Below are 26,013 nucleotides of genomic sequence, written 5' to 3'. Positions count from 1 at the left end.
GTCCACAAATCTGTCTTTTGTAGATGAACTCTTTACCATCTGTTCATAGAGTCAACATGATTATGCTTTGGAGGAGTCTGCTTTTGAGCATATGTACTCTGTCAGGTTTGAGATGTTTGTACCAGATTTTCTTTGTACAAATTTTGTAAACAATTGTTCATCAAATTTTAAGAAGACTTTCTTTTATCAGAGCTAAACTAGTTGGGGATTAAAGCAAGTTTTCCAACACTGTTGCATTCTGGTCTGAACAGAAACCTAGGCAGGGTTAGCAGGTAGAACTAGCTCAGGTTTTGTGGAAGAAATTAAACTGTGTGCAGTCTGAGACACCAAAAGGAGCCTAAAACGTGCTTCTCACACCGGACACTAAGATCGACAGAGCAAGTTTAGCAGGAGCCAGTTCAATGCACAGGCCTGAATTTCAGGCAAGGTTACTGATTAGTAGGTTGGGTTTTGAATGCTGCGAGTTGCATGCAAAGAAACTTAGTCATAAGTAGGTACTTGAAGTTAGTTGTGACTTGGTCTCATTAATTTCAGTGTACCTTTTGTCATGATTTTCTTTGAGTTGCAGAATAAATACTCCACTTTTATTTCCCTGTTGAATAGTGTCTTCCACTAATTACATACCAGGCTCTTAAAATGCCACAAGGACCTGGGCCTGCAATTCCAGATGTTCATTTCAGTAAAGGAGACAACCTGTTCAAGTTTGAGTTCAAATGAAAGCAGTAACGTTTTTGTCTTCTTAACGCTTAGATTATGACACTGGTTTTGTTTTATGTCTTCTCAGCATGTCCGTCTCTTGTCTCGCAAGCAATTCCAGCTGAGGGCACTTATGCAGAAAGCCAGAAAGACTGCTGGACTTAGTGATCTCTACTGACCCATGGCTTAGGAAAAGTGATGCACATGAAGTGGTCATATTCTCACTTAGTTTTTTTTTCTTTTAATCAGTAGGTGGCCAGACTAAGTTATTACATCACTCAATTGTAAGATATTTTGAATGGATAATATATTTTCTTTTTCTTTTTTGGGACTAGCTTTTATTAATGCACTTTCTATTCTCTGTAAGCCTTTTACATTGGTGGACTGATGGCTGAATAAAATTTGTTGCGTAACATTTGTTTTTTTCTTCAAACATTTGTGTAGTGAATACCCCCTATATGCTGTTAAGTTTCTTTTTGAAAAGACCAGCTTAATTTAATGCAGGCAGGATATACTGCAGTAACTTGGGGTTCTCTCAATGCTGTCTGCTGCTGGAAACCTCATCTGTGTACCTTAATTTATAATAAAAGCACAAAATAGTTGGAGGTTGGGTTAAAATGTGTATTATCTTGCCTGGAATATTGTTCTACAGCTTGATCTTATGCATATTTATTCAGAAATAAATCCTACTTTGTTCAGTGGGGTTTATTAGAGAGTAAGTGTATTTAGGATTGTGGCCTTTAACGACCTAATACCTAAATTTTATTATATTTAACCCAAGGTTATTACAATGTAACATTAGAAGCATTGTCTTTTGTGCACATTGGACACAGAACAAAAGTCACTGAAACAATTAACAGCCTCTCCTCAAAACTTTGGTTGCTGTGTTTTTGGTGGAGTTGAGTGTGTGACTATGAAAAGGGCCACTTTTTGCATGATATGGACACTGATAATAAATTACTGATGGAGGCCAACCTCTAGGCAAAGGCAAATGATGTGACATCCTGTAACCCAATGGTTCTCAAACTGGGGCATTGCAATGCCCCAGCCAGCGAACCCTGGCCTCTGCCCCCTTGAGGGGCGGGGAGGGGGGAAGGTAGCGATTTGACCCTCTGGATCAGGCTGCTTTGGAGGGGTGCAGGGGCATACTGCACTTACCAGAGCCTGCAGCAGCCTCCTGGGGTTGCAGGGAGCCCCATGCCAGCCCCTGCAGGGCTCCCCAACATGCAGAGACCCTCAAAATCACAATTGTGACCACTTCTAGGTTTGTGAAGGCAAAACCGGAAGTGATCGTGATTTTGAGGGTCTCTGCAGCGTGGGGACTCTCTGCACACCTGGGGGCAGCTGCAGCTTCTGTTAAGTGGCAGTAAGCCCCTGCACCCCTTGAAAAGTGGTGCAATCCAGCAGGTTGCATTGCTGCCTTCCCCGGTCCCTGTGCACACTTACTGCGTCTCAAACTTTCCCTGAGAGTTTGAGAACTGCTGCTCTAACCCATCACACAGTGAGCACAGGATCCGATCTCCAGTACCTACAAATCAATTTATTGAGACTATCTCCAAAAGCTAGTTTATAACCAGCTTCAAACTTTGGGCCTTTCCTTATGTATTTTATTGTAGTGATTCTCAAAGTATGGGATTGTGACCTGGTTGTTGGTGGGTCACAGGGCTGGCGTGACCTGGAAAGCTTCTGGGTAGCACTGCCATACAGCCCACTTTGATGGCTGTGTCATACCCTGGACTGCCTTGCATTCTGGGGTGTGATGCAGCCACTGTGGCCTGCAAAGTGAGTTGCAGTGGTAAAAGCTTGAGAACCACTTTATGTATTCACTGTTACAAGATGTGGTAGTGATGGCTACTAGCTTAGAGGGCTTTTAAAGAGAATTGGGTTTTTGTTCATGAAGGGTAGGTCTAGCAATGGTTATTGCCATGGTAGCTATGTGAAACTTTCCAATTTCAGAGGCTCTCTGTGCCTAAATACTAGTTATTGGGAAGGAACAGCACAGGAGAGCTGTGAACTTCATGCCAAGGTTGTGGATTTCCCTGTAGCATCCAGAGCAGGGGTCTCCAAACTTTTTGGCCAGAGGGCCGCATCAAATATCTGACGTGGTGTGGAGGGCTGGGAAAAAAATTAAATTTTAATAAATTAGAGATGGAACTTAGATGAGTGAATCAATGAATGAATGGGCTCCTTCATTCAACCTCCCTGGCCCTCAGAACATCCTCTAGACGCAATCAGAGCACAGTTCTGGTCATGTTTAGTTGAGTGGGCCAGAGGCTTTCAGGGGACGTTAGCCATGGGCTGGAAAGAGGCTTGCTGCAGGCCACATCTGGCCCCCGGGCCGGGGTTTGGAGACCCCTGATCTAGACCACTGTGGGAAGTAAATCACTGGACTAGGTAAAAGTAAAGGAGTCATTAAGCAGTCAAACCAAATTAGGAGGAAGAAGGGTAGCATTTCAGATTGCACTCATTACTTTGGATTGGCTTTGCTTCATACCACATCCTATTGAAAAGCTTGGACCACCCTGATTTAGATTGTATCTGCTTTAAAAAATTGTATCTGCTTCCTTACTGACCTATTTTTGTACCATGAATCTCTGCAGTGTTGGTATCATTGCTAGGGTATACAAAGAACCAGACTGTCTTAAAAAAAAAAGAGGCTGCCTTTTCCTGGGCTGTATGTTTTTTCAAGATACCTGAATAATAGACCTTGACACTAACTGTAGTTATTAATATACTGTTTTTAAGTTGCAATGATCATATTGCCTAAAATGTATAAGGTACAACCTTTCCTACTGTTTTGTTAAGCAGGCAACAATTCTGTGGAAATGGAAGGCTCCTTCATAGAACTCACAAATAGCATTTCTGTAGAGGTAGAATTTGAGATTCAGTCCCATTGTGACAAGCAGTCTTACTCTCCAAATGATCAAGACTGAGTTTTGGCCATTGAACTGTTTCAACATCATGTTAGCTAGGACCCAAGCATCTTTTTCTTTTAAGATGCGTAAAAGCAATCCCAGTATTTCTCCTGGGCAGTGTGGTGGTCAAATTTTCTTTATTCTGCTTCTTAGTCATAAGTAATCTAACTTGTGGTTGGAAACCATTATCCTATAATACAAGTATCATTGTTTTCTGATTCCAGCTTTAGATTGTTTCTTTCCTTTGAAGACACAATCCCTGTCTAGTACTTTTCCATGTTTTCTGCAACAAAACAGTCTGCATCTTAAAAAAAGTTTAGTTTATTACTTCCACTTGCGCAAGAACTGCTTCTGCAACTAGACTGCTCCTTCCAATTCATCTGAATTGGAAAAGAAAGCTGAATGGAGGAGGGAGCTCCCAACAGCAGAAGAGCTTGTCAGGATGCCACCAGTAATATTTAATGTACACAATAAGTATAGCCAGTCCTCCACCATCATAAGGCAGTGGTATTCAAATTAGGGCATTGCGATGCCTCAGCCTGAGGGCCTGGCCTCTGCCCCAATAAGGGGTGGGGGCGGGGGGAAGGCAGCAACGTGATCCCCAGGATCGCGTTGCTCAGGCGGGCTGCAGGGACCAGGATGCACTTACCAGTCCCTGCAGCAGCCTTCCCAGGGTGCAAGGAGCCCTGTGTGAGTGTCTGCAGGGCTCCTCATGTCTTCAAAAGTGAAAGTGGAGCGATCATGCTCCACCTCTGCAAAACCAGAAGTGGAGCGTGTTCGCTCCACTTCTAGAAGCCTGGGGAGCCCTGCACAACCATCTACAGGGCTCCCAGCACCCCAGGACGGCTGCTGCAGGGAGTGCATCCCAGTTCCTGCAGCTCCCCTGAGCTAAGCAATCCTGGGGATTGCTTTGCTGCCCCACTGCCCCCCCTTCCCCTCCCCTGCAAGGACTTACTGCATTTTTCAAACTGCCTGAGAGTTTGAAAATTGCAGCTATAAGGAAATGCACTCTCTTATGCAACAGTGCATTCAAGTTAACACTTTAATATTAAACAGGTTGAAATAAAGTTTAAGGTTTGGTGCATGGAATTATGTTAAGATCTGTAATACATACCAAGACACAGAAGTTAACAGTTGATTGTTTTATTGGTTGGGCTGGTACTACAGTTGGACAATGCAGCAGTGTAACCGTTGGATACAGAGGTTTTTACTTTACATTAAGACACCTTACTACTCCACTAAAATACACAGTTCTCCTGAAAGAGTGCACAAAGACATAAGCAGCAGGAAAAATACATTTAGAGCTGCTCATTAGTGGAGGTTTAAGTCATCTGTCAACAGAGAACATTGGTCAGTGTTTGCCAATCCTTATTGATCACAACATATAGTCTTTGGTTTTCTACAATGTTTGAAGACCAATTTTGTTCCTCTGAAGTTATGTTAGATTTAGCTGAGGAAAGGCAAGAGGGTTTCATGTGGCAGTGCTGCTTCAGAGTGTGCTGGATCTACTTCACACCACTTAAGACTAGGTTATGATCCAGTTCTGGCAACAGATCAAGACTGTGGTAAACAGGAAGAGTGGCAAGTTTCCTACTGAACAGGAAACATTTGTTCATAATTTAGCTTTGTATGTGTTTCTGTAGTTAATACACGCTGTAAAGGAGCTGACCTAATTGAAAAGTGCAACATGACAATTACTAAGATCCACTGACACTAGTAAGCAGTGAAGAGAGAATGCTTGGCTTAAAACTGAAGCTCCTTCTGGATTCCCCACAGTGTATCTGCACTCTTCTTCAGTTTATCTTCCTCTTCACTCTTCAGTGTCATTTTTACCACATCTGTAATGCCAGAGTAGCCCAGGACACAAGGAACACTTAGGAAGACGTCATCCTTAATTCCATGCATGCCCTGTAAAGGAGAGAATGTTAATGAGGCTGAAGTTAGTGAAAGAACATGACAAAATCTAAGTATCTTGCCGTTCCCCTTCTAGGGAGGAGGCACAAAAGGCAGCTGATATGCTAAAATACAATAAAATCAAGCAAACTATCAACAAAGCAGCGATTAAGCAAAAAAAAAAAAAAAAATTGGTGCTACAGGCTTATTGCACAACATAACCAGCTACCAAAGGTGCATTTTCAATCACTGACAGAACAAGGATGGAACTGCTAATGCACTGTAGCAGAGTGCCTCCATACCTCCTTCCATTTCCCCACAAGCCGCAAGGTCTGCTCAACTTTTGACTCCTCAGGTTGACCAGATTTCTAACACTTTCTTCTGCTACTCTTGCTAGTTTAGCTAACTTCATAAAATCCACATTTGTCACTAAGCATAGGTGTAGAACTATAACTGGGCCCAATTCACAGTTTATCAGATTTCTATTTGATGCACAAGTATTCTAGAATACCAGGTTGTGTAACATGCTTGAAGTGAACTTTTCCAACATGAAGGTCACAGAGGAAGATGACTTCACAACCAATCAGGATTGTTTTCAACAGGATTGGCATAGAAAGTTCTAACAGAAAACCAACCTAGTTGCTGCTGTATGAACCAGCTTTTGTTCCATTGAAAAACCAATTTATGCTGAAGCAGCTACAAGCAATTCATGACTAAACACCTGAACTGCCAAACAGAAGGCCCCTCATAATGACCTCACCTTCACCATTGTAGAAACTGGATGCACTCTCCTTAAGTTCTTCATGATGGTTTCAGCTAGATCAGCTACAGAGAGGCCAATAGCCCATGAGGTGTATCCCTTCAGTTTGATAACTTCGTAAGCACTGCAAGAGTTGACATGAAGAAGTTAACACCAGTAATGCTCCTGGATGAGTCTTTTTAAAAAAATTAACTACTTATCTACCAAGCAAAAATAGAATGTCTATCCAATGACTTAGCTGAGTGTCTGGGGCTGTTGCTCTTCAAATTCCATACGGCATCAGGTAGGGAGGCTGAGCTCTTGGTGATATCAATTTTCATAATTTAACAAAAAAAAAAGCCTCATTTTCCTGGTTGTAGAACTGTCTCAGCACCCAAAGCAGAAGTTTGTAAATAGTTCTGTTGCTCAAGGGACAGAAGTTTATGAACACTGCATTGTTCCAAGGGCAGCAATAGGTTCCTCAAGAACTTGGTTTATATATGTATCAACATATAAATAGGTAGGTGCTGACCAGCAAGCCTATATACTGGTGAATTACCCTTGCAAACCTAGGTGATGATAGCTTTCAATGTAGTACAGGTATATTAGCTCCAATATTCTTTCTCTTCAGACAATGTCAGCTACAAACATTACCTCTCTACCACCTGCTTGTGGACTTCTTTCCAGTTCTCTTTGTCACCATCTGCCCCCATCTCAGGATGTAGACTTTTCAGGGAGACGCCAGCAACATTCACACCACTCCAGACAGGCACTGAATAAAAAGACACAACATTTTTAGTGTGACTTAGAAAGCTACACTCCCTTTCAGAACCCTCTCACTGCATTCTCTTATCATTTGAGTTGTGCAGTTAATGATATAGAAAGACTACTACAGGGTTGCAAACTGTTACTGAGTAAGTGGTGATGTTTTTCCAGCATCCCCTATTTTCTTTGACCCCAAAAGCTCCATTAAGTGACTATCTTAGCAGGAGGCCTGGTCTAGAGGGTAGAGCCTCAGTTAGCCCGAAGATAACATCAGAAGGTCGCCAGTTCGAGGACACCAGCAGCTCCCTGAACGGCTGAGAATGGCAAGACCTTGAAGCCTCTGACAAACCCAGCTGAGTGATTCCACCTGCTCTTGGTGTGAGCAAGAAGCATCTTGGCTGCCCTCCATGTGAGAGATGGAGCTGCTTGTCAGCCTGCCTGGGAGAACTGGAGGCCAGAAGTGAGACCAAACTAGTTAGATCCATTCTGAAATGTTGTTGGTTCCTGAAAGAGAGAACCTTTATGATTGTAAAAATCCCCTTGAGGGATTTGAATATGCCTGCCTATGTAAACCGCCTTGAATAAAGTCAGAGGAGTAATCCAATGACCAGAAAGTCGGTATATAAATACCTAGTTGTTGTTATTATTATTATTATCCCTGTGCTCCTCTTCCCATAGTGGCAGGTTTAGATTCATCACTGGCTGTTCCCATGGGCTTCCAAGTCAAGAAGACTTAGTGCAATGAAAGGCAATTTAAGGGCGCATAGCTGTGTCAGTGGGGCATGCGCTGCATCCTGCTGTTGGGGAGAAGTCACAGAGGCCTCCTCAAGGTAGGGCAATGTTTGTTCCCTTACCTCAAAGTTGCATTACCCTTATGTCAGTGCTGGAAAATGGGTTAGGATTGCGCCCTAAGCCTAATGCAACAATTCTGAGTTCACACACTGAAGCAGAAGTCTAGCAGCACTGCTGGGTTATTGCAGATGCAGGTCCTGGCACTGGAAGGGATCTCAGTGCCTCATCCTGTCTTTGAAGCAGACATTCTATACCTCAAGCATGCCTTTACTTCATTTTCTTAAAGTTGCCAAGGAAGTTCTATAACTGTCCAAAACATCTTATTATTCAGAGAGCAAGAATATCCTGGTATTTCATGTCACTCACTGAAGTACGCTCCTGTAGGTACACAGGACCTCATTTGGAGAAGATGTCCTGCCATTCACTTGGCTGGGAAGCAAAGCACTGATATCAAACATGGTCTGTTAGCAGTATTATTGTTGTTTTGGATGATTTTTTTTAAACTTAGCTAGGTTTTAGCTAGAACTTCGCTAGGTTTTTCTCTGCCATGAACCGCGAGGAAGTGCCAAGTCTCTTTTGAAACCACTCCACTTATCACTGCATGTTGTGCCGAGAGACTAGACTAACGAACAACTGCGAGGACCTGACCCTGTATTTTAACTCCTAAATATAGACTGACAGAACAGCAAGCTAGATGCCTTTTCAAAAAGCGACTTTAAAGAACACCAGCATTCATCAGGGGGTCTTTTACATGAAGGAACTTACCCTGAAGTCGCCTGTTAAGAGTAAAGGGTAGAATTTGGCCTGGTTGGGTTTGGCCTACTTGGGTTACAGGGCTGACCTTTTCTGAGCAGATCTGCCCAAGTCAAATATAGACCATCTAGTGTTACTTAATGTAGTAGAGAAGGATAGATTATACTCCTAACATGAGGTAGAGGTAGGGGAAAAACTTTCTTCATCTGTTCAGCACTGGTCTAAAACTACTTCTTTTCATCAAGCATTCTGTTATGTCAGCAAGCTTATGACAGCAAGCCTAAACGTTTATTAGTATTTTCTAGCTCCCTCCAAGACCATATAGAAGGTTCTAGAACCTAACACCGTATCTATGATGCTTGAGCCACAGAAAACCGGCATGAAGATCTCTTGAATAGAAAAAAATGGTTCCCAGAGGGCTACAGCGTATCAACCTTTTCCACAGTCCTGGGCTCACTAGAAGAGAGCAATCTGGACTGATTCTTCTTCTCTACACCAGAGCAATTCTTATTGTTTTCACAAGATAATGGGCAAATGCCCCATGCTTACCGCTGGAGTCTCCATGCTCTCCAACTATCCAGCCATGGCAGCTAAGAGGATGGATATTCAGCCTCTCGCCCATGAGGTGGCGGAAACGGGCAGAGTCCAGATTGCAACCACTTCCAATAACACGGTGCTTAGGAAAGCCACTGATTTTCCAGGCCACATAGGTCAGAATATCCACTGTTAAGAGACAAAACGGCTAGCTTAGCAAATGGCCATCAAGCACTGTACACAAATACGGATACAGAAATTGTGACGTCTGAGAATTTAAGCCACACACACTTGTCCAGATTGCATCTCCAAATAAACAAGGCAGCCTTGATCATTAAAAAGCAAGGTACCCCTACTTCAGAATGTGGTTGGGAGCTAGACAGACTTAGGGATAGTGAACTGCATGAGCAGTACTGAAACACTCATTTCCTGTGGAATGCTCAGGCAGGTCAGAAAGGGCATGTGAGAGAATCACATCTGATCTGCCCAGATGCCCCATCCAAGACAGAGGACCATGCCAGAATCCTTCAAATGTTGCAGAGGACTTGGGGGTTCATCTGCAAATTCTCTTTGAGTTCACAAGCAAGAGAGGAGCATTTGATGGCAATGTTAGCTGTCATTGATGACAAATGTCACCACCCATGAACTGATTGCGGTTTATAGGCTACTAAGAAAATTTGCACATTTTAGTTATTCTATTTTCCCAGTCAGAGAAAAAAAATGGGTAGAAGTCTATACATCAGTCTCTTGATTTCCTTCATCACGCCAGCGAGCCCCGATTTCAATACACTGGGAAATGAACAGCAATCCATGAACAGGCAAAGTAGGATATGACAAACCTGGATTAGAAACTATGAGCAGCTTGCAGTCAGGGCTGTACTTGACAACATTGGGAATGATAAACTTGAAGATGTTCACATTGCGCTGGACCAGGTTAAGGCGAGACTCGCCTTCTTGTTGGCGAGCTCCAGCAGTGATGATAACCAGTTTAGAGTGTGCCGTCACGGCATAGTCTGTGAAAAAACAAAACAGAATTTGCATTTGACCAAAATTTGGTTTACAGAGTGCAGCTGTGATAGAGATAAATGAAATGGATAAAGCACCGTGGAAAGTGAGGAAGGGGAGATGTCATCCAGGGGACGAGTGAGAGGTATGGATTCCTGCAAGGGCTTGGAACTGTGCACAGAAGAGAAGGTGAAGTCCCGCATAGATCTCCCACTTCCCTAGCCTGTTGCAGAAACTGCCTACTACACATTTCCAAGAATTTCATTCTATAATGAAGGGCTAGAAATTTGTTCTTCCCACAACACTGTCTAAAGAGTCCCATGAGTCCTAGAAGCTGGTATTTCCATGCTGACTAGTGAAATCCCACCATTTAGTTAAGTTTAGTCACGCAAGCATGAAGAAAGCGTTATGGAATGTGACGTGGCTGCTTAGAGAGTGTTGAAAACAAGTCTGTATTTGTCTGAAATGCTCTTGTATGTTTCAGATACAAGACACGTGCGTACCTTACATCATAATTGTAACATTTTTCTGCTACTTCCTTTCCCGAAAGGACAAAAAGCCTCTGTGTGGGGCTGGCCCAGCCACAAGGCAGACTGCAGTGGCTACTTGGAGCAACAGGCTCGTGCAGGCTGCAAACTGATTAGGAGTGCCCTGCAACCCATGCCTGCCTGCTGCTCTCCCCCCCACTCTCCACTCAGTTGCTTCATCATGTGCCCAATCCTCCTGTCCACTGAGAATGACGGAGAGGAGGACCAGGACGGCAGCCACACATGTCTTCCTCCAGCATTGGTGCTGCAAGCAAGTGTATTGCGGTGCTTGAGGAAGAAGTGGCAGGGGGGCAGCAGCAAGCCTGTTCTTATCGCTCCCATTCCAGTTAAGTGATCAGAACAAGATCACTCTGGCTTCATCCCCTTATCCAAAAGGTCAGCTGTGGAACAAAGGAGAAATCAGAGAGGCCCCCCCCCTTATCTTTACTTCCATTGCCTGCCTGTTTCAACTAGGTTCAATACAAATAACAGGCTGAACGTAACATGCTGATAGCAGACTCTTCAGCTGCTTCCAGCATGCTGTATCCAGTCTATCACCAGTCCCTGGTGGGGACTAGAAGGGGTAAAAGGTCAGAGGGCACTCTGATCACTGCATTGCCCTGCTCTTTCCTAACCCACCCAGCTGCTTCTTCAAACAGGCTGAGTGACAATACCTAGAGCCCAGCCTGTTTTTAAAAAATAGCTGAATGAGAAGGAAGAGATGGTGGTGGCAGGATGCATATGCTGTTGCACACACAAATACTTTAAGAAGCAAGGCTGGACACTTTGGGTCCTGCTTCAGGCATCAATTTAACATGGGTTGGGCCTGTTTGTGTGCATTTTGACTTTTAAAAGAGAACAACAAGAGTGCAACCAATCCAGCTGCTTTTGTATATAGCCCAGGCCTTTTGGAGTTACGATGGTCGATTGTATTGCTCTGAAAAGAGAAGGTGCACAATAGTCATGACTATGCCACAACTTGCAGCTCTGTTGCTTGGTATTCAAGCATATTAAGTCTGGCAGCTCAGAAAGAAAAAAAAGCCACTAAAATGAGAGCAAAAAGCCACTAAAACTAAGCTCGGTTTTCACAGTAGAGACAGCAGCTTCCATGGATGCATGAACACTGACACCCAAAACAAAGGACCGCGTGTGTAGTAAAGGGAAATACTAACCTTTGCCAGAGACAATCTTGGGTGTTTTGAGAAACAGGCTGCCATGCTGAAGATCCAGCATCTCTCCCTTCAGTTTGTCTTCCACAACATCAACAAGGGCAACTTCATCAGCCAAGTCCTACCAGAGGCAAAAGGGAATGCAATTCCACTGGTTGTGTTTTTTTTAAATGTTCCACTGTCATGATACACACAATTCTGTGCCTCTACTAGATCTGCCCAACTTGAGACCCATCAGGCAAAACACATCCTACCACCCATGTGATGCCACCTGCCAAGAGCATAGATCTCCTGTTTTTGATAAATCTCCTGTTTTTGCAGGCCTGAACAGGCAGCGAAGACAAGAGGTTTACGAAGCTTACGTACAGACCTTACGTAACTGGCGTCAGTGTTCAGCTGGATGGTTACAGGTAGGGCAGACCTGCTTTAGAGTAGTGACTAAAGGCAAGTATTGCTGATTAAGTTCTAATCATGCAGAGTATGCAGTTCTAGAACAAAATTAAAGGGTTGTAACCCTATGGGCTTTTACCAAAGTCTTGACAGCTGAGGAACCCTAAATGCCTCAGCTGAGCATGGCCTAACAGCAAATTCCCAGACTTTTCTTTCCTGCTCCAGAGTAGGAAAGAAAAGCACAGGGTGGACGAATTTACTTGGCGGAATCCAGAGCCCCGACAACTGGTGAAGGCATCCAGTTCTCCTCTGCCAAATGTGGCCAAATAGCCATGGTCCACTCCTGCCTATCCTACTCTAGAACAGGAGAAGGAAGAGTACAGAGGTAGGGAAAAACTGGAGTGTTTGGTGAAGGCTACTACAACTGTGATTTGATGATCAAGGCTAGCCAACAAGCTGTTTAGATATACCGAGTTGCCTGCAAAGACCCCTCCAACTGAGATTCACCACAGAACATTTTCTCTTACAGCAAAGAAGCCCCCACTGTAATATGTATGAATCCTGCAACACAGAACTCAGCAGAGAAGCTCTAAGCATGCTTGTTCATACAGTTTCCTTTCATACAACTGAAGTTACGTAATGTCTCAACCTTCAGGTTTCTTCTCCATTTGCAAACTGCATGAAAGAGCTGGGCAGGATGGCTGTTATACTGTACTATGTTCATCTGATAACAGGCAGAGGGCAAAATAAGGAAGTGCCAGATAAGGAATAGTTACTGTGCACCATTCTAAATGCCATCAGAGAGCTCTCTCTGTCAGCACAAACCAATGCACCAGATCCATGGCACTAACAGTTTTGAATGGGACTGCAACTGACATGATGCATGGCAGATTTGCAAGGCCCAACACATGGTACTGTTGTACCTCTATGAGTTTATTTTGCTCTGTGCCCTTGACATTTTGGGTGCCAATTTATCAGCTACAAAAAAAGTGCCTCAGGAGCAAGAAGACCCATATTTGTATTTTGGTAACCCTATATTCAAGAATGTAACGGGCAGTCCAATCCTAACTTGCGCTGGAACAGGCAGGCCAAATGGCCTGCACTGTATCCAGATCATCTGAAGCACAGCTCAGAGTAAAGGGATATTGTTCCCCTTACCGCTTGTTGCACCCCAGCCATCCCTATGGGGCTACTTGGATCTGCAACAGCAAATCTGAACGGCCCACATAAGGCCAATTGGGCCAGGTGCGAGGGTCAGGATTTCACCTATGCTACCACGACTGATCCCACCGCCCTCCCAGGCCCACTTCACCTCCTGGTCCTCTTACCGCCACCCAAAAATGTCCCTTCCCCACCCCTGGAATGCCCTCCCGCCATCTTCTCCCACCCCCCTGTGCCAGCCTGCCTGGGCCAGTGCAAACTTACCCCCCACACCGAGTCCGGATCTGGTGCACATCCTAGTGCTGGCCTAGTCAGCTCGAGCATAGTCATGAACATGCTTTAATGCACATACGCAACACTCCTGGGCTGGCTCAGGGGGCCTGCACTAGCCAAAGTCGGTGACAGGACTGAGCTCTCAGTCATCATGCACATCCCCCACGGAAACAGATGTGAGAGTGCAGATAGTCAATAACCAGCTTGTTTCACACACACATATATGTGCACTACTTGATCCTGTGTGTACTGTCTCCAATTAAAAGCACATCAGGAGATTTGGCAGTTCTCTGTGGAGATCAATCTCTAATGACTCATTCAGACATGCAACTCATTACTTGATGAGTCAAACAAATGATGAGTAGACATGTATGAACTACCCTTAGTCATATGTCTATAGCAATATAAATGAAAACTACCATTTCCATAGTCAAATAGGCTAGAGTACAATATTCCATGTTTAAAGGACCAGATCCATGGTGCTCTCTGTTAAAATTAGAAGAACAAATAATCACAGCACAAGTAAACCATCCCATTCACAGCTGCACATTTCCATGAGCCTGCTTCTTCCACAATGCAAAGAAGCAACCTACTTGTCACTCACCTTCATCAAGATACTTATGGCACAAGCCATGCCAACTGCACCAACTCCAACCACGGTGATCTTGTTGTGAGCATGAGGGTGCTCTTCTGTGTGGACTGTTGCAATCAGCTTTTCCTTGAGAGACATCTTGTGGCACTGAAAAAAAAAAAGATCCACATCACCTCATTTGCACATATGGCTCTTGTCAGCCAGACTTTCTCAATGTCCCCTGTCCTTCTAAATTAATATGCATAGTGCAAATGAGAACCAAAGGTTCATTCTGCCACCCTAAAGACACATACCTAAGAGGAAATCCCATTGAACACTGAGTTGGCACATATAGGCTTGCATTATTAATTTTCATAAGCACCAAGGACACAGAGAGGAAAGGCATATACCCTGGAAGTTTGTGCAATTTCTTTATGGGGACAGGAACACAACTGGGGACAGACACTCAGTTGTGTCATTCCTTTCTCAGCCTTCACACACATTGTTTGCATAGCTTTATTTTCACTGTCCTGTGAAATCAGATGGATTAAAAAGTTGGAGGGTTTGCCAGTGGAAAACTGGGATTTTCAGAAAGAGGAGAATGTACAAGTTGAAACCATATTGTAGCTTATCACAGGATCTGACAAGGACAAGCCATGATGGGAGAGGCATAATGTAACAAAGTCCTCTGCCAGTCAGTACACATTCAGGTACGAAGTCTAAGTTACGATTGAGAAACTGAGGGACACTGATGCAAACAAGACTGGTAAAAGCAATTGTATGGTTTTTCTCTGGAAAAGTACTTGGTGCATAGATCATAGAAGTGCCACAGCGCAAGTGACTGTGGGCCCAATCCTATGCAATTTTCCAGCACCAGTGCAGCCACAAGGTCAGGGAACAAATGTTCCCATACCTTAAGGAGGTCTCTGTGACTGCTGCCTCACCACAAGATGCAGTGCATGTCCCATTGACACAGCTGCACCAGTACTGGAAAATTGGATAGGACTGGGCCCTAAGTCAAGTTAAAAACCAGGAATGCTACTGAGTTATGAACCCAGTCCTGTACATCCTGGTACAACCTCACTGAACTCCAGACCGCAGGTATTTATTAAGCCAGCAAGGCTTTCCCTCCTATGCTTTTACATCCTAGTATGCTTGGGGGAAGAGATGCTCTTTCAAGAGATGCTGAACTGTCATAAATGAAAGTCGGAGGTCAGAAACAGGATTTTTTTTAAAAAGCTAGAGATATGGTCACTTGTAAAATTCAGGCAAATGGAAGGACACATCAAGCTATGGAGCATAAAACCAAAGAGATACTATAGAGGACAGTGGAACAGACCAGTGAGCAAGGGTTTACAACTGCAGCATGATAAATATTACTAAATCAAAGGGACCATGTAAGTTTAGGAGTGGAGTGTTTGTTCTGAATCAGAGGAAGGGAAAAAAAGTCCAATCCAAAGTTCACCCCAGAAATTGACCCTAACATGCCAGTTATGTTAAGCATGCAAATTGACCCCAAGTGCTTATTCTTTGCAATTTAAATAGGAGCTACAAGAGGAGCAAACATGATTGGGACTGTGGGAGGGGTGGGGGATTTATCCACCCCAAAGCAATCTCAATCCAGACCAGAACCATGGCAGGTAAGATTTTAAAAAAAGAAGCCAAACCCTCCATGCTGTGTTTCCAATGCCACTTGCCCCCCCCCCCATTGCTATTTAAGGTACAATAAAGCAAGCACTCAGGACCAAACCACAAGTTTAATGTACAGTAATGTGTAGCTTGGCCCTTACCCTCCAAAGATAGAGGCCTTCGAACTTTTAGAACAAGGACTCCTTGCAGGATCATAAATCCTCCCTGAGGCTAATAAAGTAAACATCAGGAAGTGAAAACAATTCTATTCCACCTTTATAGGAACTCAGGACAGCTCAGAGCACAAATATAATAAAAAACAAACAAACTGGAAAACAACCAATCCAAAACTAGGCATTATCAACAACCAATAAAAACACCCAATGGAGCCAAAAGTTTAAAAACTGAAAGAAGCTCAGCTTCTTTTCAATTATAGTAGAGCCCTGAATTATCCCTATTAGAGATTGTAATGGAAGATCAAAAGATAATCAGGTGGATGATGTGGTGTTGACAGCAATTCCCATGTTTTGACAGCAGGTTGACCGCTCTGGGAAGGGCAGGGCTGGCTCCACAGCTGTAATCAATCAAGGCCAAGGCTCTGATGGACACCTGAGCTTCATTTGACCTTGATGGGGCTTTGAATGGTCATGGGCTAACAAGGTAGCTCACAACTGAGCTGCATTTTGGATAATGGAACATCCAAGGATAAAAGGCAGCTTCAGAAGGAGCAAAGACCCATGGGACACCCCAGACCTACAGGACCTGGACCTATAGGACCCTGCTGGAGGACAGACTGACACTGGGAAGACTGGACTGTGCTCTGGAGACTGTGGACTTGGACTGGAGGCTTCAGACCTTTACCCACTAAATTAAGTGGAGCTTGGGGGAGGGAAAGCCTCTGGACAAGAAGTGCAGAGAGTGTCTGTGTTTGTAGCAATAAATTCTGGTTAATTGCTCAAACTGATAAGGAGTTCTAGTCACTTCCTTTGCACACTGCAGCTGCTGTTCTTTGAAGAAGAAAGGGTTAATTAGCCAAAAAGTGGACATTAGATGGGAGTTGGAATAATTGGACAGGACCCAGACCTACCTTGTCATTTGTCCAAGGACACCTAGGCAATGACCACCCAGTAAGATAAGTCAGGCTGAGAAAGGAGACTAAGGGCACAATCCTAACCAGGTCTGCTCAAAAGTCCTATTTTTTTCACTGGGGTTTACTCTCAGGAAAGTTTGGTTAGGATTGCAATCTTAGAGCCCAAGCCTAGGCTTGTCTACTCAGACATAAGTCCCATTGAAGTCAATGGTGCTTACACTCATGAAAATGTGGATAGGATTGTGGCCTAACTGGCTCAAGATCACCCAGTGAGCTTCATGGCAGAGTGGGGGCTCAAACATGGGGCTCCTTGCTTAGGCTGTACCACACTGGCTGTCCTGGCAGCGTCCTGAAGCTCTGCCTGTGACTGTAAGTACAGCTTTCTGCTGTACTTCTTGCTCTTCCATAGTTGCCCCAGGATGCACTGGTATAGACCAGCCATTTTCAACCACTGTGCTGTGGCACACTGGTGTGCTGTGAGTTGTCCACAGGTGTGCCACAGGAATTTGGGGGAAGGTCATTTATTAACAGGGTTAATGGGAGATGTGAGCCCCCACTGACAGCATAGTGTGCCTTGTCAATTATCGAAAACCTGGTGGTGTGCCTTGACCATTTTAGTACCTTGTCAGTGTGCCATGAGACTTACCCCTGCTAACTGGGTAAGAGGCACTTTTTAAGTGGGTGCTCTTCTTTTATTTAGCACTGGTAGAGAGAGTAACTGGCCCTCCTCACCCCAGCACTGTCATTTCTAGTGGCTGTCTGCTGGTGTTCTTTTGCATCCTTTTGGATTGTGAGCCCTTTTGGGACAGGGAGCCATTAGTTATTTGTTTGATTTTCTCTGTAAACCGCTTTGTGAACTTTCCACTGAAAAGCAGTATACAAATAGTTAATAATAATAATAATAGACGAAAAAGGTTGAAAATCACTGGTATAGACATTATACTGCATTCAGCCACTAGAGGAGGTGAATAATGGAATGAAGTTATATTATTTAACAGCACGAAGGCAGGGAATTTGATTTTGGTGCTTTATTTTATTGTTACAAGGCATTTAAAGATAGACTTTGGTATCAGTAGTAAGTCGAATCAGTGGATACTGAGGTCCCACCTGCACTTTGTCTATTTCAGTGCTTGCTTGTCCTACCAAACCAACACTAGCTCATATACTTGTTCTCTGTTTGCTTTTATGTTTCAAATACACTTTTGGCTTAAGTGTCTCATTTTATAGGAAGCCAGTCTAAACATGGATTAAACTTCTTGACTATAAATAAGTTCTTGGGATAGACTCTCTGCCACCTCTGATACTGCACTCTAGCTGTGGTATGCATTTGACAGGAAGCATGTAAGTGCTGGCAGAGCTCTATCATCCCAAAACTGGCCAGGAGAAAGATGGAAATCCCCAGGATGGAAGGTTTGGGACCAGGGCTGATGCAAGATGTAATGTGGAGTCAGAAGCTCGGCTAGTTGAAAAAGAATCAGCCTCTGGTAGTCAAGAAAGAAAGAGGCTGGACAATATCAAAATGGTGTCCACCCAGGCTCCTCAGCATCATCAAATCTTTCCACAAGGACATGAAGGGCACTGTTGTCTTTGATGGCTCCAGACCCCTTTGACATCCGAAGCAGAGTGAAGCAGGGCTGTATTCTTGCTCCAACCTTGTTTGGGATTTTCTTAGCTGTTCTGCTGAAGCAGGCCTTTGGATCTGCAACAGAAGGCATCTATCTCCAGACCAAAGCACAAATACAAGGGTATAAAGGACTAAAGTATAAAATCAGAGAGACAGGAAACAAAACAGCCAATAGATGAGCAATGTGTGCTCATCTACAGAGACAGAGGTGACAGAGATAGAGACCACAAAAGTTTAGGATGCCAATGCTCATGGCACCAAATCAAAATCAGGAGTAAACAATTGCCCAAAGACTGATGCGATCAGATGGAGGGATGTGTATATCCCCAACCACAAAAGTGGTACAAGAGGGCAAAATCTGGCTGCAGAGGACATGTAATATACTGGTGGAGAGGCACACATGCATGCTGAGATAAGATGGGTGGAGAAACATAGGCAGAAGAAAGGCAGTAGGACTTCACCAGACAGAGGCCAGGACAGAATCTGCAGTCCTCTGCATCACTGATAGTCATATCTCAAGAGGACACATCCCTCTTCACAACTCACGATTCAACATGAAGTTTAGAAACGCTCACATAATACGCTGTTTGATTAAAGATTGCAATCCAAATTGGAAGAACAGCTTCATTCTGCAGCAGTGCAGAGGAAGGAAACATTTGGGCTGGACGCCCCTCAATGACAGCCATTCATGTGGGAAGACAAATTAAACCAGTAGAGCAGGGGTTCCCAAAATGTGCACTGTGATGTCTAGGGCATTGAAGCATGACCTGGTGGCCCCTCCTAACTGTTCTCTTGGGCACCACCATCTTGGATCTTGTGAAATTTTACAACATCCAAGATGGAGGCACCCAGCTGTGACACAAAGAGGCTGCAGGGGTGTCATGAACCATGTAAGTCTGGGAAGCATTATAGTAGAGCCTTGGTGTATTGCTATTGAGCACCTTGCTGAAATATATCTTTCTTTCTAATTGACTGGGGCAACAGCATCCCTCCACACATGGACATTCTTAGCATCTGAAAATCACTGCTTACTTACTAGTTAAAGGAACTATGAAAGCTGCATTCCTAAACACACTTACAGGGACTAAGCCCTGTTGTAAGTATAGTAAGAAATAAATAGAACTTATTTCTGAGTAGACATGCTTAGATTTGCATTGTGTGTCATAAAGCACATTGTAAAAAAAATTAGTCATTTATGAGTAATTGGTATGTGGAAGAGTTTATGCACTGCGTATATTTAAAAATTATTATGACCAAGCCATAGTCTGGAATACAGCAAATTTGCATGCAATCATAGCAAGCTATCTATATTTAAGGCATCTGCTTGCCAAGATGCAGTGGGTACAATCACAAGTTTTAAAGCAGGTGGTGAGTGCACCTGCTTAGAATTTTCAAAAGTCATAAAATTGAGAACTTGGCTATTAAGCTGCAGGAGTCAACCCATACAGCATGTACCAAAAGCCACTGCTTGAGGTCCTTGCCCATAAAAGTCTGAAAGATTAGTACACAGCTAGGCGGTACAGACAGAAGTATGACTCACGCCCAGTGTCAAATTGTTTTTTTATGTTGTAAAGTCTCCATTTGATTAGTAATATTACAGAATGAAACACTATCTTTTTAGGGCTGCCATAATTCTAACCCTCCTGTTAGAATGCATTCTCAAACTGCAGTACTATGCCTTGGACAGAGTAACTAAGCTACATTTTTCCATGTTACATTTGACACAAACAAAATGGCAATCCATAAAGAAACTGAATATGGCATTTCATCAACTGCAGCTACAACCTGTGCTGAGAAACCCACATTCCAGTATAAATAAATGAAGAGGCGTAGAACTGGGGAGCTCCAACTGTATCATGACTGAAGACTGCCAAGTGGCTGAGCAGATTTGTAGGTCTTTTCCAATGATGCACACCAGTGTGACGCAATACAGTAGAACCTCCAAAGTTGACCACCTCTCTATAATGACCACCTCCTTGACCAAATTTTCACAGTATGGACAGACATTGCATATACACTATGGGAGACCAACCTCTCTATATTGACCACCTCCGTAAGTTATATCTTGACCACTTCAACCATTGCACAGAGTATTAATTTACCTGCCGTAAGTTGCCCACTGAATGCGATACTGTGGGCCTGTGTTTTGTCTGGTTTGTCCTATGCCTGCTAGTATGTATGAGAAAGGGTTTTTACAGGTGGGCACACTGTACATAGCCGACAGACCTGCGCTGGCTGCCGATTGTACCTGGACACATACCAAGTTGTGAGGGACATGAGGTTGCTTGTGCATAGTGAAGCCACTGTCCTTTCACTTTGGTTCCCATCACCAGTGCATTACTTTACACTTATATTGAAACACAACTATTTTGCTGCCTATTCTCCCGGTTTGGAGAGATCCTTCTGGAGCACTTCACAATCCCTTCTGGTCTTCAACACTCAGAAAAGTTTACTATCATCCAAAAACTTGTCCACCTCTCTGCTTATCCCTGTTTCCAGATCATTTATGAAGATGTTGAAAAGCACCAGTCCCAGGACAGATTCTTGAGGCATTCCACTTTCCACCTCTCCCCACTTTTTTTGTCAATTGCCCACTGACACCCACTCTCTGTTTCCTGGTCCTCAACCAGTTCCCAATCCGTGAGAGGACCTGTCCTCTTATTCCCTGACTGTGGAGTTTTCTCAACAGCTTTTAGTGAGGGACAGTATCAAACACCTTCTGGCATTTAGTGAATCTGAGGAGAACCAGTGGAGGCCAGGCAGCCTAAGTAAAAACGTGTTTTTGTTTTTTTTAGCTGTTGGGGCTATGTAACATGCTACATGCTATAGGCTGGTAAGGGATACCATTGATCTGCCTGTCTGCTATGAAATCAAGCATTTTTTTTTTAACTTTTTTAAGCTTATGAATTTTCAGGGGTTTTTTTAAACACTGATTGTGGGCTATTTATTCTCTGTCTCTTGATATAGATATAGATGATATAAAGTGTAAGCATCACAAGAGGATCAATTCTCATTGATATTTGCAATAACTTTTTAAAAATCTAATAATAACTTGGCCTTGCATTTGTTGTCCTGGGAGCTAAACATGATAATATTTAAATGCCTTCCCCCCCCATGTTGACCACCTCCCTATGTTGACCAATTCCTCCAGTCCCTTGGGTGGTCAACTTAAAGAGGTTCTACTGTAGTTAGAAAACTGCTAGACTAGACCACTAGGGGAGCCTCCAGTTCAAATCCCTGCTCAGCTATGAAACTCTCTGGACATGCTTGGGATGGCGCTATTTTGTGACTTTTTCCATGGAAAGTAAGTGCAGAGTGCTTTCCAGTTAGCTATGCCATGTAGATATCCTTCCTCAGTGTTCTTGATCACATGACTGACAGTGCGATTCTATGCGGGTCAACTCAAAAGTATGTCCCATTATGTTCAGTGGGGCTTACTCCCAGGAAAGTGTGCATAGGATTGTAGCCTGAAGGAGTTCCTCCCACAACCATACCTCCAGGATGAGATCAGCACACCTGACACCCATTTTGAAAGCAAGATAACTCCACTACATCATACCAAAACATTTCTGAATTACAAGGGCTCTTGTAAGTGGCTGAATACACTTCTTAAATCTGATAAAAGTCTGGAAGAGGCTCCAAATTTGATGCTAAGAAAAGATACTTGCTCTGTGCCTTTGGGTATACTAAATTTAATAAAACGGTTGGCAACCTTCAGTCTCGAAAGACTATGGTATAAGCCTACAGTACCCGGTATTCCCAAGCGGCCTCCCATCCAAGTACTAACCAGGCCTGACCCTGCTTAGCTTCCGAGATCAGACAAAATCAGGCATGTGTAATAAGGGAGGAAGAAAAAATGTAGACCATAGTACTTTGGAAATTGGTCCAAGAGCTGTAATGAGCAGAACAGACGGGGGCGGGGGGCGGAAGGCCCACAGCATGGTCTCAGAAAGGAAGGTGCGCTGGATTTCTTTGTAAGCTCACCATGCTAGTCTCTACAGTGGTGCTGTATTTTACACAATCGTATTATTATTTCTCCATGGGCACTGATCTGCTTCAAGGCCAGTCTGGCTCTGAGGCAGTCACTTCAAGTTCTTCTGCACCACCTCACTGCCTATGGCCAGCCACATGCAGCCCCAGCCACATGCAAGAGTAGTATGGTCTCATGTTACAAAGTAAGTCACCGGCATCTTGCAAGAGGGTTACATTCCAGAGTCAGTGTCTAAAGTCAAAATTGCATATACAGTATTCAAAATTGCTGAATAATAGTGCTATCTCTTTAAAAAAAAAAAAGAAAGAAAAGACACACAGGCCAGAATTGAGACTAGTTTCTTTCCCCGATATCAGGGTCCTGCCAGAGCTTATATTTAGTAGCAGAACTGTGCAAGTCTACTGCAGACAAGAAGTGGACTGACTGTAGTAGGTTTCCAATTCCAGCTCTGCCATGGCAGTTATTGGGTGTGCTGAGCATTCAGGTTTCACTTAAAGAGTCTCAAAGGGCAGCTCTGAGGATAAGGTGGAAGGTCTATGCACACAGGCTTGAGATCCAGGAAGACCAGGATTAACAGGCAATGACAGAGCAGTATTTTTGGTAAACATCAAGCAAAGCTGGATTTATATTTGCAGTCACTTTTAGAGCCCAATTCTATGCATGTCTACTTAGAAGCAAATCCTATGGGACCAATGGGACTTACTCCCAGGTAAGTGTGGATAGGACTGCAGCCTTAGAAAGCTGAACTCTGTGTGCTGCAGTGGCTCAAGCAACCAGCCCGCACTTTAAAACACAGTGCAGAGGACTGTATGAATCCTATTGTCCTATGAGGACTGAGCAGAGGACTGTATGACTCCTATTGGGTTATGTTCAATGGGGTCTCGCACAGTTTTACCACTGGAATCTCAGTGTGCACAATAAAAGGGGAGGGGGCGCTCTTCCATGCCTGGCTCCTTCTTGCTCGCTGTAAAGTGCAGCGCTTTAGAGCCCAATCCTATGCATGTCTACTCAGAAATAGGTTCCACTAGAGTCAATGGGGATTACTCCCAGGAAAGTGTGGATAGGATGGTAGCCTGAGAGCCCAATCTTATGCCTGTCCACTCAAAAGTTCCATTAGACTCAATGGGGATTACTCCCAGGAAAGTGTGGATAGGACTGTAGCCACAAACACGAGATCGATTCCTTGGGATCCAGGAGTACTAGATCCTGCTACTCCAGGATTACAACCCCTGAATAGAGTGATTAAGGGGCACTGATTGCCTTCTCAGCAGGATGTGTTGATGGCCTCTTCCCAAGTACTCTCCCAGGCATCCCATAGCTTGCTTCCGGAACACTAAGCAGTAGGATGCCTCTCTTTCCGCCAGCCACCCACCAACCCACCCAGCCCAAGGCGGGACTGTAGATGTAGCGCCGCGCAGGATGGGGGGTGGGAAGGTCCAGGGATGCTAACATCTTTGCTTTGCGAGTCTGGCTTGAGCTCTCCTTAATGGGATGGGCTCGCCCAGGGAGTCCTTAAGGCCCTTAAGCAACCTGACTGCAGCGGCCGAAGCATGACTCAAAAGTTCCCAGGAACTTCGGCGGCCCCGCCCGTTGCCAGCCCAAGGGCAGAATTCAAGCAGCACGCCTGCGAGTCTTGCAGCCCAAGCCTAGGCATGGCTACCCTGAAGTAAGTCCCATTATAGTCAATGAGGCTTACTCCCAGGTAAGTGTGGATAGGATTGCAGCCTGAAAGCCCAATCCTATGCCTCTCTACTCAGAAGTAAGTCCCACTATAGTCAATGAGGCTTACTCCCAGGTAAGTGCAGAAGACTGCAACCTCAACCACGTTCGTGGGCCTGGCAGGCACAAGTGCCATGCGGGGGGGGAGGGTAAAGAGGATATGCAACCTGCAAATCACCCCACACGAGCTGCCAACCCCTCCATGAACGGGCGACTGAGCACCTCCAAAGCAGTCAAAGGTGGGAACCCCTGATCTCCCCCCCCTTTTGTTTGATTCCCCACAGAGAAGTGACGGAGTTCCAACGGCTTCCGAAAAGCAAGTCTCACTTCCCTCGTGTGTGGCAAGGAGTGCAATTGCAGCAGCAGCCAGCCCTGCACAGAGGGCAGGCGCAGTGGCGTAGCCGGAGGGGGGGCAAAGCACTAACTTTTACAGCGAGCCTCCCCGCAGCGTGCAAGCCAATGCCAATGCCTGGCCAATGCCTCCGTTTTGCTTCCCCCCCGCCCGGAATGGCTCCGAGGGAAGGGGCCTCTTGCACGCTGCGGGGAGGCTCGCTGTAAAAGTTATTGCTTTGCCCCCCCTCCAGCTACGCCACTGGGCAGGCGAGTCAACGGGCGCATGACTTGCACCTCTTTCCCGAGCCTCGGAAGGACCACAGGCAGCAACCCCGACAGGATCTCATCTCAGGAGGCGCGCAGCCCTTTCCTCCCGGCGCACCGAGCATCCAACTGGCAGAGCTTTGCACGTACAACAGACAACGCCCGCCCCACACTCGCCAGGGGGCCCGGGGCAGGAGGAGCCTGCCTTTCGCTGGCACTGACCTGGGCAGGCAGAAAGCATCGCTCTCCCTCCACCGCCCCCCTTACATAACCTGTGGGTCAGAGCATCATCCTCTCCCTCCCTCCCTCCCTGCAGTGTGTAGGGGGGGAAAGAGTCATGCCCCCACGGTCCCCCCCAGCTGCGCACCCCCTTCGAGGATCGCACTCGCCCGCTCTCCCCACACGCCATCCCAGGCTCGAGGATGCCACTGCGCCCCCCAAGCAGCGCGGCTCCCCTACCCGGTCGTGGCCCGAGCGAAGCTTCTGCACGCTGACTACGAGTCCTCTGCTTGCTGCTGCCGCTACTGCAGTACCGCGCGGACAGGCGAGGCGGCGGGCGTTTAAATAGCGATGCCGCGCCTGACGTCGGGGGGGCGGGCGCCCTGGAGGGCATTGCCGAGCAGGCCATAGTGGGACGTGCCCCGCGACACGTCCAGCGCAGCCGGCTTCGCAGCGCCGCTCTGACTCAGCAGGACCAAGCTGCCCGGCCGGGAGACAGAGGGCGCCACGCCGCGCTGTCCCCACGCATGCCCGCAGCTGGGCCAGGGACGCACGTGGCTGCAGAAGGGGCTCCCCCAGAGTGGCTCTGGAACCCGGGCTGAGCCTCACCCATCATCAGAGGGTCCAGGCGCCCCTTCCCAGACCCCCACCTCAGTCCCCCTCACCTGAGGGTTCAGCCCTTGTGACCTCAAGGGGATGGTGTAGTGCAGCGAATTTCAAGCTTTTTCATCTCATGGCACACTAACAAGGCACAAAGATTGTCAAGGCACACCATCAGTTTTTTTACAATTGACAAGGCACACCGCACTGACAGCAGGGGCTCACATCCCCCAGTAGCCCTACTGACAAATGATCCTCCTCCAAACTCCCATGGCACACCTGCAGACCATCTGCGGCACACCAGTGTGCCACAGCACAGTGGTTGAAAATGGCTGGTGTAGTGCAAGGTTTTTCATACCGT

The 26,013-nt window shown here is 45.4% G+C and overlaps 2 protein-coding genes across 2 annotated transcripts in view; one reads left to right on the top strand and one right to left on the bottom strand.

Annotated features, from left to right (window-relative positions):
- TSG101 (tumor susceptibility 101) overlaps positions 1-1,301 on the top strand; it is a 29,595-nt gene extending 28,294 nt beyond the window's left edge. Inside the window, exon 10 of the mRNA XM_066609526.1 lies at positions 785-1,301. Coding sequence (XP_066465623.1) covers positions 785-874 — 90 coding nt within the window. The 3' untranslated portion in view covers positions 875-1,301. The remainder of the gene's footprint in view (positions 1-784) is intronic.
- A 3,437-nt stretch (positions 1,302-4,738) lies between these two features.
- LOC136634056 (L-lactate dehydrogenase A chain) lies at positions 4,739-25,359 on the bottom strand. The gene is made up of 8 exons (XM_066609517.1): positions 25,293-25,359; positions 14,217-14,351; positions 11,792-11,909; positions 9,927-10,100; positions 9,103-9,276; positions 6,898-7,015; positions 6,265-6,388; positions 4,739-5,519 (listed from the first exon to the last, which is right to left on the bottom strand). The coding sequence occupies exons 2-8, from the start codon at positions 14,340-14,342 to the stop codon at positions 5,355-5,357; spliced, it is 999 nt and encodes a 332-aa protein (XP_066465614.1). The 5' UTR covers positions 14,343-14,351; positions 25,293-25,359; the 3' UTR covers positions 4,739-5,354.
- Positions 25,360-26,013: the final 654 nt, after the last annotated feature.

This window comes from Tiliqua scincoides, chromosome 1 (genome assembly GCF_035046505.1).
Source record: "Tiliqua scincoides isolate rTilSci1 chromosome 1, rTilSci1.hap2, whole genome shotgun sequence".
Lineage (NCBI taxonomy): Eukaryota > Metazoa > Chordata > Lepidosauria > Squamata > Scincidae > Tiliqua > Tiliqua scincoides.
This window is presented reverse-complemented; position numbering and strand designations above follow the sequence as displayed.

What these genes read in the sequence shown, in the direction of transcription:
- LOC136634056 (XM_066609517.1), bottom strand. Translation starts at nt 14,342, where the DNA reads ATGTCTCTCAAGGAAAAGCTGATTGCAACAGTCCACACAGAAGAGCAC. An exon ending in CCATAAGTATCTTGATGAAG is followed by an intron (nt 11,910 to 14,216) that starts GTGAGTGACAAG and finishes TGCCTCTGGTAG; the next exon opens with GACTTGGCTGATGAAGTTGC. An exon ending in AGAGCATGGAGACTCCAGCG is followed by an intron (nt 7,016 to 9,102) that starts GTAAGCATGGGG and finishes CTTTTTATTCAG; the next exon opens with TGCCTGTCTGGAGTGGTGTG.